The sequence below is a fragment of the Phytophthora infestans genome, genomic scaffold, assembly GCF_000142945.1.
Source record: "Phytophthora infestans T30-4 supercont1.102 genomic scaffold, whole genome shotgun sequence".
NCBI lineage: Eukaryota > Oomycota > Peronosporomycetes > Peronosporales > Peronosporaceae > Phytophthora > Phytophthora infestans.
Window position 1 is genome coordinate 322689 of NW_003303657.1, and position 12839 is coordinate 335527.

The window sequence follows — 12839 nt, forward strand, 5'->3', positions numbered from 1 at the left end:
GGCTGCATCTACACCAAATGGATGTATCTACAGCGTTTTTAAACGGAGTTTTAAGTGAAAACATCTACATGAGGCAACCAATGGGGTTTCGCAAAGGAACTGAAAATCTAGTTTGCAAATTAAAGAAGAGCCTGTATGGACTGAAACAGGCACCTAGATTTTGGTATGAAGTTTTGAATACCTTCTTAAAAACCTTAGGCTTTTTTAGATGCAAGAAAGAGCATTGCTTGTATCTAAAACGGTGGGAGATAAAGGGGGTTAGCACGTCCTTATAGTGTGTGTGTATGTGGACGACCTGACAATTGCAGGATCACATCTAAGTTCTATAAATGATCTTAAAGCTAAGCTGTCTGACAAGTTTACTATGAAAGACTTGGGTGAGTTGCACTACCTGCTTAAAATGGAGATTAAAAGAGACCTTACAAATAAGACTCTACGCCTATCTCAACAAAAGTATATTAACGACCTTTTAGATAAGTTTGAGATGAGAGACTGCAATACTGCACCTACACCACAAGCTAAAGCTGTGGTCTTAGAGAAGGAAAAGACATTGTCACCCGAGCAAATAGCGGCACAGTCATTCGACTACAGAGGGTTAGTTGGGTCCTTAATGTACCTAGTTAGGGGAACTACACCTTTGCCAGTCCAAATCGGCGACAGTGTAAAGCAAAGTGGAGCGTCCCGTAATTAATTTTTTTAATTTTTGAAATTTATTTTTTTAGAAAAAGCCTGTCATGCAAAGTTGATTTAGTGTAGTGCAAAACTTTACGTGCCGTACTCCATAGGTTTGCTACGAATACTGACAACGCACAGTGGCGCGCCATCTTGTTAACCAAGCGCAGATCCATACATGGAAGCTATGCTCTGCAGCGTTTTCAAGCAGCTGCATCCGGCGCTCTGTTTTCTGGGCAAGCGGACGATGTTGAACTGAGCGCTGACTGGGAAAAACAACGCAAGGCAAGCCACTGAGTGTTTGTAAGTGGATGGAGCAGATCCACCAAATCTGGTACTTGCATGGCAGCGGCGCGAGTGAGTGGCCACCCGGGAGGGGCGCGTGAACGACATACAGCCGACGCCCTCTGGGTCTTTCCTCCATTCCTTCCTCGCCCCAGTCCAACAGCCACATACACAGCAGCCATGGCGATTAAGAGCGTACGTTGGTCCACCGTCACCGTCTACGAGTTCGGCGTGGGCATCGGCGGCAGCGCAGTGCCTCGACGCGGTGGTCCAGCGGTGGGGCTGGCTCGAACCCCGCAATGTGTGTGGAGGACTTCAGTGAACGCGGCGCAGCATCAGCGGGAGAAAACACAGGCGGGGGACAGGCAGGAAACCGCAGGACGACATCGGCGGAGACGCGTGCGCTGGTTCAAGCCGCTGGAGCGCATCACGATGCTGGAGAAGGCAGGCTACAGCGAGGAGCGTATCTTCCGCTCAATGCTCATGGAGTCGTCCAGCATCGCCCAGTCGCGACGGCTCTGTCTGCGTGTCGAGTGTGTGGCCTAAGTTGCATTTTGCACGTGTCGACGACGACCGAGGTAGCATAAAATGGAATTTTAACGCGGGGGTGCCGGGTACGATGGTGCTCGGAAGGAAGAAGCAAAGGGCGAAGACAGGATGGACTTTTTTAACTTGTTTTGATGCCGACCACCAGTTAGCTCTGCACTAAATCGCCATTGCTCTAAAGTCAATTTTTGAAAATAAAAATTAAAAATTTCTTTGTCACTTAAGTTACTTCACACAGCTTTGCTTTACACTGTCGCCGATTTGGACTGGCAAAGGTGTAGACCTGATATCGCTAATGCTGTCAGAGAGCTTAGTAAATATCTATCTTGCTATAATAAGACTCATTGGAGAGCGGCTCAGCGAGTACTAAAGTACTTGAAAGGAACGTCGAGGTATGGCATTGAGTACAATGGTAATAGTACTATTAAGTTAGAGCTATACACAGACGCGAGCTTCGCGAATGCATCTGAAGAAAGGAAATCAATTACAGGATATGTATCAATTCTCGCTGGTGCATGCATTACCTGGAAGAGTATTAAGCAAGATTGTATTAGTCTTAATACAGCGGAATCAGAGCTAGTCGCCGCTAGTGAAGGAGTAAGAGAAGCAATGTGGTTACGATTACTACTGCAAGAATTAGGCTACGAGCAATTACTACCGACTCATTGTTGGTGTGATAATACGGGACCCGTGCAGTCACTCTTCTACTAAGCACATTGATATTAGACATCTTTTTGCACGAGATAAACATAAAGATAAGCAAATCAGGGTTACTTATTGTAGCACCAATGATATGATAGCGGATGCCTTAACTAAACCCTTGCGTCAAAATCAGTTTGAAAAACTCCGATTTATGATGGGCGTTAAAGACCTTAAGTAAGAGTTCCATAAATAAAGATTGCCATACGTAAGTAAGATTTGGCTTCAAAGATATGTTTACAAGATCAAAGTGGAATTTCAATTATTGGCAGCAAAGTCAGAAATAAAGTTAACAATAAAGGGCACATTTTAGTGTAAGGGTTTAATAAAAGTACGGCTTTAGCCATAAAACCTTAGTTTAACACGTCACCTAGCCCTCTAAGAGGAATTCTGACATGTCCGGGCTATCAGCCCCTTACCCCAGAGTATATTTTACTCTTTTTAAGTTTAATTCTATCCTGACTCTCTAAATACCACCAAGTAAAGCACGAATGGTCAAAGACTGGAAATTCACGGGTACCGGATAACCGGACTTTCGCTCCGCAGTGCCTCCAATGAGCCATTGGCGATCCGTTTAGGTGCAAAAAAGCCAGGACACGAGGGCCGCTGTGGCCTATGCCGGATCACTGTCGCCTGATGGGATACGGAGACGCTTGTGAACCCCCATCGAAGGGTAACGTCGGGACCTGCGCTTGACAGCAGCAAAATAGAGAGTGAGCAGCTCTCGCAAAAGTCGGAAACTTCAAATACATAAGCTAAGTTACTTTTAATATGAAATAAAGTATTGCTTCTGATTTTGGGTTGCGAATTTAAGCTTGGGTATGTGCCCAGCATTCAAAGTTATACTAAATCCCAGTTCGGTAGTTTGATTTTGCTATTTTGGGCATGCTAAATCTGAGAAAGGTTGAAGTCGACTTCGAGAAGGATCTTTGGTGACAATATGAAGAAAGTTGACGGACAATAAGAAGAAAGTTTATGGCAACGCTGGCTTCTTTAGTGGGAGTGTTGCGACGCAATACTTTTGAGTTTGTATACTCGGTTTGTGCAATATGATAGGTTAAAAGGCAATCAAATAGTCTATTTGATTGGATAAATGTCAATAAGGGCAATGGCTGAAGGAAAGAGGCCAGCGTCCACCCAACTTAAGATAAGCCGAGGGATGTGGTGGAGAGGTGGCCATGTGATGCCACCTCATATCCAAAACTGACGGCAACTACCAACTACGTGTGTAAGCAACAGTTCGCATGAAGCGGAGACGCTGAAGACCTACATGCAACGAGTCGCTGAACGTGTCGGCAACACCATCGCCGAGGAGATGGGCGAGTGTTTCGGTGTTATGTTTGATGGATGTAGCTCTTGCTCGCAAAAATACACTGAATATTGCGGCATTGCGGATTATTGTTTGTCTTGATACGCCACTATGTATTGCTGATGCCACAGCTGCCTGCGTATACTGCCTATTGTATTTTAGGAGGCCTGGTTGTGATAGGCTGGATCATGGCCTCGTTGTTTTTTTAACCCACCGAGCACCCCGCAATATTTACTGATAAACGAGTCCACAATCTTGGGGTCTTCCGTTTCTGCTAGTACAATGCACACGAGAATGGGGGACTATCGAAATAAACGTCATTTTCGGCTTCAATCCTGACGAAAGCATCCTCCATGAACTGGAAAAGTACGTCACCAGTAACCGGTTTACGACAGCAGAGAGCTTCTACCGATGCCTCCAGAGCCAAATACTTCACCGCTGTTTCGGGGTGTTTTGCGCTTAACCAAGCGACAATCGAGCACTTCGTGTACGTAGTTACCTTTGACGAGCCCTCATTACCGGTGTAACCGCCTTCTTTAGTCACCTCTCCGTTGTCCCACAGCTCTGAAAGAGTTTCTTTTCCCGGATTCAGAAAATAAATATGTATTCTGTAAGTAGGCTCCCGTCAGCGTGTACTAAGTGATCGAGTCGCTGCTATCCTTCTTTTCAAAGCTATCACCGTCATCCATGTACGTTATGTCATGTTGCAACTGCGCAATGAAAACCTCCAACTTCTTGTCCGCGGCAACAACTCCATTTGCAGCAACGAGCGCGTGAACTCTCGCGCTGCCAACTCCCTTTAAAGCCCCCGAGCCCATCTTTCGGAGACTCTTTTCCGTGTATTCGTGGTCAAGGAACAACCCAAAAGGAAATTCTTCGTCGTCCATCTTGAAAATAATAGCAAAAGCCAAAGCTTCGACTAGAGGATTATCGTGTTTTTGCAAGTGACGCATTGTTCGGGGTAAGCAAATAGAGTACATCAGAGCGAGTCGATGTCCTTTCGTCACTTCCTCTAGAGAATGCTCGGCATCGGTATAATGCACAGCGAAATGAGGAAAATACGCTGCCGAACCGCCGCTTTTACCGAAATTATGACGGTATTTTACCTCCCCATTTCGATACACTACCAAATTGCCTCCTTCGTGAATGCTTGGAGGTTGCACCACCAAAGTTGCAAATATGTCCGTCCTCTTTCTTAGTATCTTGATGTTTCACAAAGTGACCCCCTTCGCTGTACACTAACAGCTTGTACAGTACACACCTCAGCGGAATGCCCTTGTAGCCCTGACGATCAGCCAGGATCTCCCTTAAATTCTCCATTCCAGTGTGCCACAACGGTTTATTGAAGTGGGCGAGATTTAGTTGTAGCTGCCAACTTCGACGAACATTGTTTGTATCGCAAGTGGCCAAAAAGGAGACTTTTCACACAACGCGATCAGCTTGTCAGCTTGATCCGGGCATAACGAGTCGCAGCAAAACCCAAGCCTTCAACGAAAAGCCCAGGTGCAATTGGCAGTGTTTCAGCAAGGCCTCCGAACGAATATGCCCCTCGCTGTCAGCGTGAGCGAGAAGCTTGCTCACTTCGATTGAGCCATCGCCCACCGTGGTCAGTACGTCGTCTGGCTCACCTTCGTCTTCAAAAGGCCACACGTTGTCGTCGAAATCGTTATCCATAATAACTCGGGTTGGAACAGCATCTTGGATTAAAGTGAGATCTGTCAGTTAGTTTTACTTGGTTATTCAAATACTTCAATTATTCCCATGTAAGTGGAAGCGATTGGCAGTTTTTCAATAGTTTATTCTTCAGCTTTTCTTGAGAAACATAAGCTAGAAAACAAACACGTTTGGACTTCTGCGTACATTAACGGATCTACTACAGAATATAATACGTGTACAGCCTGAGGCCAAAAGCAATATCTTCTGGTATGAACTACATATTGTAGAGATTGGGGACGCTTTTGAAACATATAGTCTCGATTTCTTTTCGTTTTTGCTGTGTTAAAGTGCCCTCCATAGTTCCAAATGACAATACTGAACGACGAATGTGGATTTGGAAGAGTGGAATTCGCAATGTGCTGATTGACTTCTGCATGCTTTGGACTACGCAGTTTGGCTCAGTCAAGTAGGTCGGTCTGCGTTTCGAATGGCGTCCGACCGCTGATTGAGATAACTGAGCGCTTTCGCCTTGTGTTTTGTGTACTTCAGCTTGGAGGTGACAGTTTTTATCGAATACTTGTCTAGTTGAGCCGGGTTGTCGACCAGCATTTTCTCGATTTTCTTACTTGGGCCAAATACCAATCGCGTAATCGACAACCTCTCTTCGTCTGTAGCGTCGTGGTCGCTTGGTTTATGATGGCGTAGGGGCCCGTTGATACTGGACGAATCTACCTTCGTGACATCTTGTGACGCTGCTTCCGAGATCGAAAGAAGTGCAGCTCCAACAAGCAGGACGACGACTGAGCGCATGTGTGGATTCTTGTGCTTTGGTCTGTAGGTCTGTTATGGAAAAAGACCAAATGGGCGATGCAAAAGCACAGCGGGTACAGAATCGAGCAGTGTATTTTTTATCACTATCCGAAAGAATCACTATTCAGAGCTGTACCAATACAACCCTTGTAATACAAGGGTACCATCGCTCTAATATAGTCATATCATATTATGATAGTCCTGAAGAGGACAACATCACCGATGAGCTTGCTATGATGATGCCACGCTTGCACACAAAATACCTGGCGAACACGGCCCAGTCCATCGAGAAGCTGCTAATTCCACAACGTTGCAAAGACGAAGCCACTGAATTGATTAAGGGGAACGAACGGGGCTGGAGGACTTATTCGGACTTGCTCACCGAAAAACTTTCGATATACTTAATACTTAATGACCTTTCGATAGCTATAGTCCCTGGTTTCGGTCTCACTATTAATAAATATAATTTGCAACCTCCTTAACTAGAGGATATCACTATTTGCTACTTGGATAAATATCACGACCACAAATGCATCAACATTTTTGTAACCGGGGATTAGTCCAGCTACCTCCATTCGGCATACTAATACTAGAGCCTTTAAATGGATTTGCTAAAGATAGGGAGTCCCTAATCATTATTGACACAAGGGGAGTTACTTGGGATTTGTAAGCCGACGATTTTCCCCATAAAGTACGAAAAAGTGAGGAGCCGCCACACGAATCCATGCCTGCGGTTTAGGCCCATTCTCTACCAATTCCAGTTGTTGGAGTCCAACTTGGACCGACGGTGCGCGAGAAGCTCCTATTAATGCAGTCTTCTGGAGAGTAAGATGACGATGATCGAATGTTTTGTGGGCTTACCGTAATGATGTGGCTGTACCTGGCATATAATAGATTCTAATGTGGTCTCAAGGCAATCCATGAGCATTACTGCGCAGAATTCTCCTGACTCCTGAGCTGCCTGCATGCTGCTGTCGCTGAAGAATTAAAAGTGCGAGCCACTATTATAACTCGCATGTTTTTTTACCTTATAAAACTAAGGCTCTGTGATTGGTCGGCTTTAAAACCCTAGCGTCCTCTTCGCCTTCGCCACATTACGTCTTTTTTGGGATCCGAAGCATGCGTCCCAGATAAACAATAGCTAATTAGGAAGCTGGATTTGGACGTATGCGGCCTCATGGCTGGTTGAGAATGAAAGACTTCCAAAAATCTCCTAAAGCAAGTACCAAACCCAAATTTAGGCTAGACATGATACATCACTTGGGACAAAAAATGGACCAAGGTTATACTCTCAGCATAGCAACAGAGGAGGCGCTACGGAAACTGTAGGCGGTAGGAGGTGGTGTTGATGCAGATGGCAGGGGCCCCAGGTCCGCCTCCTACATAATGGGCCTTATTAAAAACTTATTAATAAGGCCCATTAATAATAAGATCCGTGTGCGAAGCACCCGGCCTTAAATCCAGGATCAAGCATGGCTAAACCTAGCTCGGCCCTATAGGGTTAATGCCCAGAAAGGTCTGGGTTTTGGGTGATAGAATTCACGCCAAGTCTTTTGGAGATTTCCAGTCTCATGCCTCCGCTTGTGTCAATAGTCTCTGCCGTCCATGTAAACGCAGACTGATGAGCCTTCTTGCCGAAGATGCACCCAGTTGAGAAGATTAATGTCATCGAGCTCAGAGTCTATACCCAAATCTTAAATTTAAGCAGGGTTGCTCAAAATATAATTTATATAGATTTCTTTGTTTAATGAGAACATACCTGCATGGTAGATCAGAAATCTGCAAATAAATAATTTGTGCTGCGACTGTGGCAAATAAATATCTGCATCAAAACGTGATCGAGTGACTAGATTAACGGCTTTGGGGGAAACATGCTCCTCGAGCGCTGGGAAGGCATTAGGGAAGCGTCGGACATGGCAAAAGCTGCGAGAGTTGGTAGTTTGGGCTGTGTGCGAATTTAAAAGTGAGTTTGAGTCGGCGGCACAAGTTTGCAGACATCAGTGGCTGCCGAACACGGACAATAAATTTCGTGTAGGAATTCATAAAACCAAAAATAAATTTTCAAATTGTGGCCAGACCATAAGTGAATTATTTCTTTAGGGAAAAATATATAATTTCAGTAAATTTATTTTTGAGGACCCCTGAATGTAAGGATGTAGCGGTTTTGTATCAAAACACCCCCATCGAGTATGAACGCCGCTAACGATGTATTGTGGTTCGCGCTTTTACGGGAGCTCCATCCTTTCTACTTTGAAGTAAAATAGAAGTATTAAAGCAAGCGTTTAGTATACTCGAAAAAGCATTAGACTTCAAGTACTGAAGTAGTTTTTTGTAATGAAGTATTGTTTAAATAAACAGGCTACCAACACCTCGGGGCATGATTCATTTTTAGGCACACGTAACTCAATTCCATAAATACTCGCAGACTTTGACGTTTTCCTTCTGTCGTGGTAAGAGCATGACTGCCCAAGATGCATCCTTGATGGATGCAGCATCCACGTTTGGTCGAGTTGGTTTCGGCTTACGAACACTAGTACGGAAATGGGAGTCACTGCAAGTAGAGCTGCACGGGAGCTACTCAATACAGCGCTTCATTTCCATGTTCAACTACCGTGTATCGACTGGTATTTCACGCTCGCTCGTGGTGCTGATTACGATTCCGTTGCTTCCATTATTTTGCGTGGCGATGATTGATGCACTACCGATGAATTCTCCAAATCTCGGCTTGGCGGGTAGTGGGACTGTATGGGTGCGTGGTGTGTCGGTGGGACTTGCGGATTCCTTCACCTTAGTTTGGATGTTTTGCCAGTACGTGCCAGAACTTAAACTCTCCCGACGAACTTTACTATCTACGACAGTAGCAGCGACTGCGATCAGCCATCTGGCTGTACTTGGTTTGATTATGATGTTCGGATACCCTCTTCCATTCACGCTACTTTGGATGACTGGTCCGTGGCTAGCAACGCTCGCATTATCACTGAAGCTTTGCAGGGGTAATCTCCTGAACAAAAACCCTGAGAGCTGGCGAGAAGTGCGTCGATTTGCCATCTTATCGGTCATGCACACAAGTTCTGGGCTGATAATCACTGGATTCAACGCTATTTTTCACAGTGTTCCCGAAAAGTGGCAAACGGTAACAGTACTGCTCCTGCCGGCGTTTAAGATCACAGAACGGAATTTATTCTGTCGCATACTCCGTGGCAAAGACGATCAAAAACCCGAGTTGGTCGTATTTACCGTCGAAATCTCGAACGCGTTATTTATCTCGACATCAATGCAACAAGCTGCGTCCACAAATACCAGCGCCATGCTCATCCTGATCGACTTTGTGCAACTACTGGTTTCACTCTGTGACATGAATCTGATGCTCAAAAGTATCAACGAAATCACTGCCAAAATGGGAATTACATCGAATGAAATCATCTCCAGTGCGTTCACGATATCGACGAAATACTCGGAACTTGCCAACGCGACGTCGTCGATCGATGCTGCGGCACATTCAAAATCCGAGGTCTTCCGTTTATCAACACTCGACAAGATCCAAGCAAATACTATTAATTTAAAGAGAGTGCTGACTAGCAAGAACCAGGTGGCCCCCACACTGGCTGAGCATAATATGGCGGTTGTACCAGACACGTCTATGGCAGTAGAATGCAATAGTGTGGGACCGACTACGAATGATATAGAGCGCATAGAGCATATCAGCCCGCGGGAGAGACAACTGCTGCTTCGAAAAGCTCTTCAAATTTTATTTTTGACGGAATTTTTATTGCTGAATGAGCTTATGGAGGTTCTCACGCCAGTGATGTACAGTGAGTCCCGCTTAAGTGACGTTGGCCACTGTTGCTGTCTTACTAACTTTTTTATCGACTACGCCAGGTTGTTATTTAGTAATCCTCTTCTACGGCCCGAATCGCGAGTACTATCCGTTGTTTGATGGAATCGACGAAGCTGCGTTCCAGAAAATTGTCCGCAACATTGTAGTTTATGGACTGCTGGAAATGGGTTCTTGCGTGTTACTTGTGGTTGTAGTCCATCGAACGACCCACAAGTTTCCTTTGCAGCATCTTGCATTCGCTGTGAGTTGCTCGTGGGGGAAAATACAATGCAAACTCGTGATCTGGCTGACGTTGCTTTTGCAGTCAACTATTCCTCAACTGGGTGCGTAGGTGGTATTGCTAGCAGCGACTATTTTCACTTACTAATCTTTTTTATTTGCCACTAGGATCGGGCTATAAATTTAAGGGTGAAACAAATTAGTACGAACATTGGGACATCAATGCTGTTTCCATCCAGGATATATCTTCGGTAGTCATGCTCAGAAGGAAAACATCAATGCCTGCGAGTATTTATTGAGTATATTACTTTCGTAAGGCAGCTAAACTTGGAATCGCATCGAAGTAAGATGTGCTTCTACACGAAAATAAAACGGAGGTGTGAGCGGGTGTATCAAATATATGGAGTGAACACTGATATGAGACCCCGTAATACAAACTGATTGTTTGTACATCTGACCCTTCGTTTTTCGTACTTAAGTGATTCTCTCAGCAAATGGATACCGGTATTACCGGTCCGGTAAGCTACTGAGCAGTATCCGACGGTGGAGTTCGGCCGCAAGAAGGTTCAATTTTTACTCTCCCTCCATCCCTTTGCTGGACTTCCAGTCGGTACTAATATGCTGATTCAAGCACAGTACCTACCTGCCTTCATGGCCTAACCAAATGAACCACATTTGTCCCTCTGTATGCATGTTTATTTGAGACTGCGTCAAACAAAATGTTACTTATGAACCTTTGAGAGCTATCGAGATAATCGAGCTTAAAGCTGGCCAATTGATTTTTGCACTTAACCGAAACAGTGACATTTATTGTAAACTTCCATAAAAAACTGTAAAACTACCCCTATTCAATTGCTTTTAACAAGAGCTTTTAAATAACACTTAAATCTTTAAAATTGAAAAAATATTGAGCTCACAACACTCCTAAATGTATCGTCATTTCGAGGGCCCATAAATGATGATAATATTTTTGAGCGACCACAACTTCTTCAATTTTAAGCATTCTGCAGCTTATAAGGGCTCAAAAGATAGAAGGGACGCCCCGCTTTCGTTTAGAGTGCTTAAATCGCGATTCGTACTTAGGTTCATAAGTAACATTTTGTTTGACGCGGTCTCATTTGAAAGCTCAGTTTCTAACCAAAACGAGCATGTTTTGCGTGTTTGCCCGCTTAGATACGTCTTATCTGAAGCGTGTAACTGCTACGCACCTGGTGTTAGCTACTTCGCTCGTGAACTCCGTTTCGCACTTGCTGCGTGGTTAGGACATTCCAGGCTGTTTTTTTTTCAAGACTGGCAACTCGTTATTTTGAATGTTTCTAAGCAAACAAATTAAAATTACTTATTTTGGAGTTAACGCAAGTGTGTGGCCACGGTATGTATTATCAATCTTGTTTTACTGTCGCACCTGCTTTTGTTTTTGCTCTAGTGTCGCGCCAGTGCATTCCACCGTTTTTTTTGAGGTGGCGGTTGCAGATAGAGTTGCTACGTCTCTCCATCCACAGGCGAGTCTTTGTAGCATGCCCCCCCCCCCCTACGGCAGATGTGCTTGGCCCTAGTTGCCGGCGGCAACCGCCAATTTGCGTCCAGCATCGAGCGCAGATATACTAGGGCTATTGCTACGCTTGCTGGCGTCGTCGTCGGTCCCCTTGCATTTTTCGATCTTCATATAGCACTCGTTTGAATACTCGTTACCGTTCTCGTCGAGCACGGGCTCGTACACGTCGAGGCATGCATCCGGGCAATTCATGGCGCTACGAGCGTTGTGGGTGCTTGTTGTTACAGGGGAGGGCGTCGTCGATGACGTCGGCGTTGATGCACATTCCCGATTGCCTGCCTCGGTGATCTCGTTGTTGTTTTGTCATGACTCGAGGCGCAGGTAACACGAGTTGGAGTACGTCTCGCCGTTGGAGCCACAAACAGGTTCATACACGTCGGGACATCCGAAAGAACACTTGTCGTCGACAGCGGCCGACGATGCGACAGCAACGGCTATAAGAGCAAGACAGAGAGCAAATTTCATGATGCTTAGCTGGGTGTGGGGATCGATGCGAAATGCGAAGTGAATTACTAGCAGATTTACTCTTCCAGAGTACGAACAACGAAGGATAGACTAAAAGCCTTGGTTTTCGAACAAATCCGGTTCGAGATAGTTTACCACGACCAATCGTGGTAAACTATCTCAAGCGATGACAACTTCTGGCCAACATGATATTAATAGTAAACAATCTGAATAGATGTAGATGCACCATATAAGGGTAGGGTGTAAAAGGCAGTTGAAAACTGGCATTTGTGCTATGCACCTTAGACATTATTATAGCAAACCATTGATGGGTTGCTTAAACTTAGGTAAATTTTTCAGGACATGTACAGTCGTGCACCTCCAATTCGACAGGGCGGACCATATCAACGGTGCCAGGGCATAAGTGCACAACGTAAAGCAAAAAACAAACGTAAATCCAGTGCCCTGATATTAGTTTTGCTAATTTAGTACAAAATTTACGTTTAGTTTTGAGACGATGCCTGTGTGGCACCAACAGTTTCTAATAGTCTTTGCAGATATGTTGTTCCAGCCTTCAGACAACCACTTCATGGCGGAGTAAAAGTCGACCGGCGTGTAAGGAACACCCTTGTAGAACAGGTCCAGCTCCGCGGTTTGCTTCTTGTTCTGGTACTCATTCTTCAGGCACTTAATGATGCCCTGGTCCATGGGCTGCAGTACGGCAATTGTATTAGGCGGGAGCTTGCGAATAGCAACATTGGATAGCTCAATAGAAGCGTCGTTGTGCGACGAAGCATTGTCAACAA

The 12839-nt window shown here is 45.0% G+C and overlaps 1 protein-coding gene across 1 annotated transcript; it reads left to right on the forward strand.

The window, feature by feature from the left end:
* Positions 1–8576: 8576 nt before the first annotated feature.
* Positions 8577–11296, forward strand: PITG_19657 (uncharacterized protein; the record flags this gene model as incomplete). The annotated part of the gene is made up of 6 exons (XM_002896169.1): positions 8577–8785; positions 9089–9789; positions 9869–10056; positions 10120–10138; positions 10514–10552; positions 11208–11296. The coding sequence occupies 6 exons, from the start codon at positions 8577–8579 to the stop codon at positions 11294–11296; spliced, it is 1245 nt and encodes a 414-aa protein (XP_002896215.1).
* Between the last annotated feature and the right edge of the window lie 1543 nt (positions 11297–12839).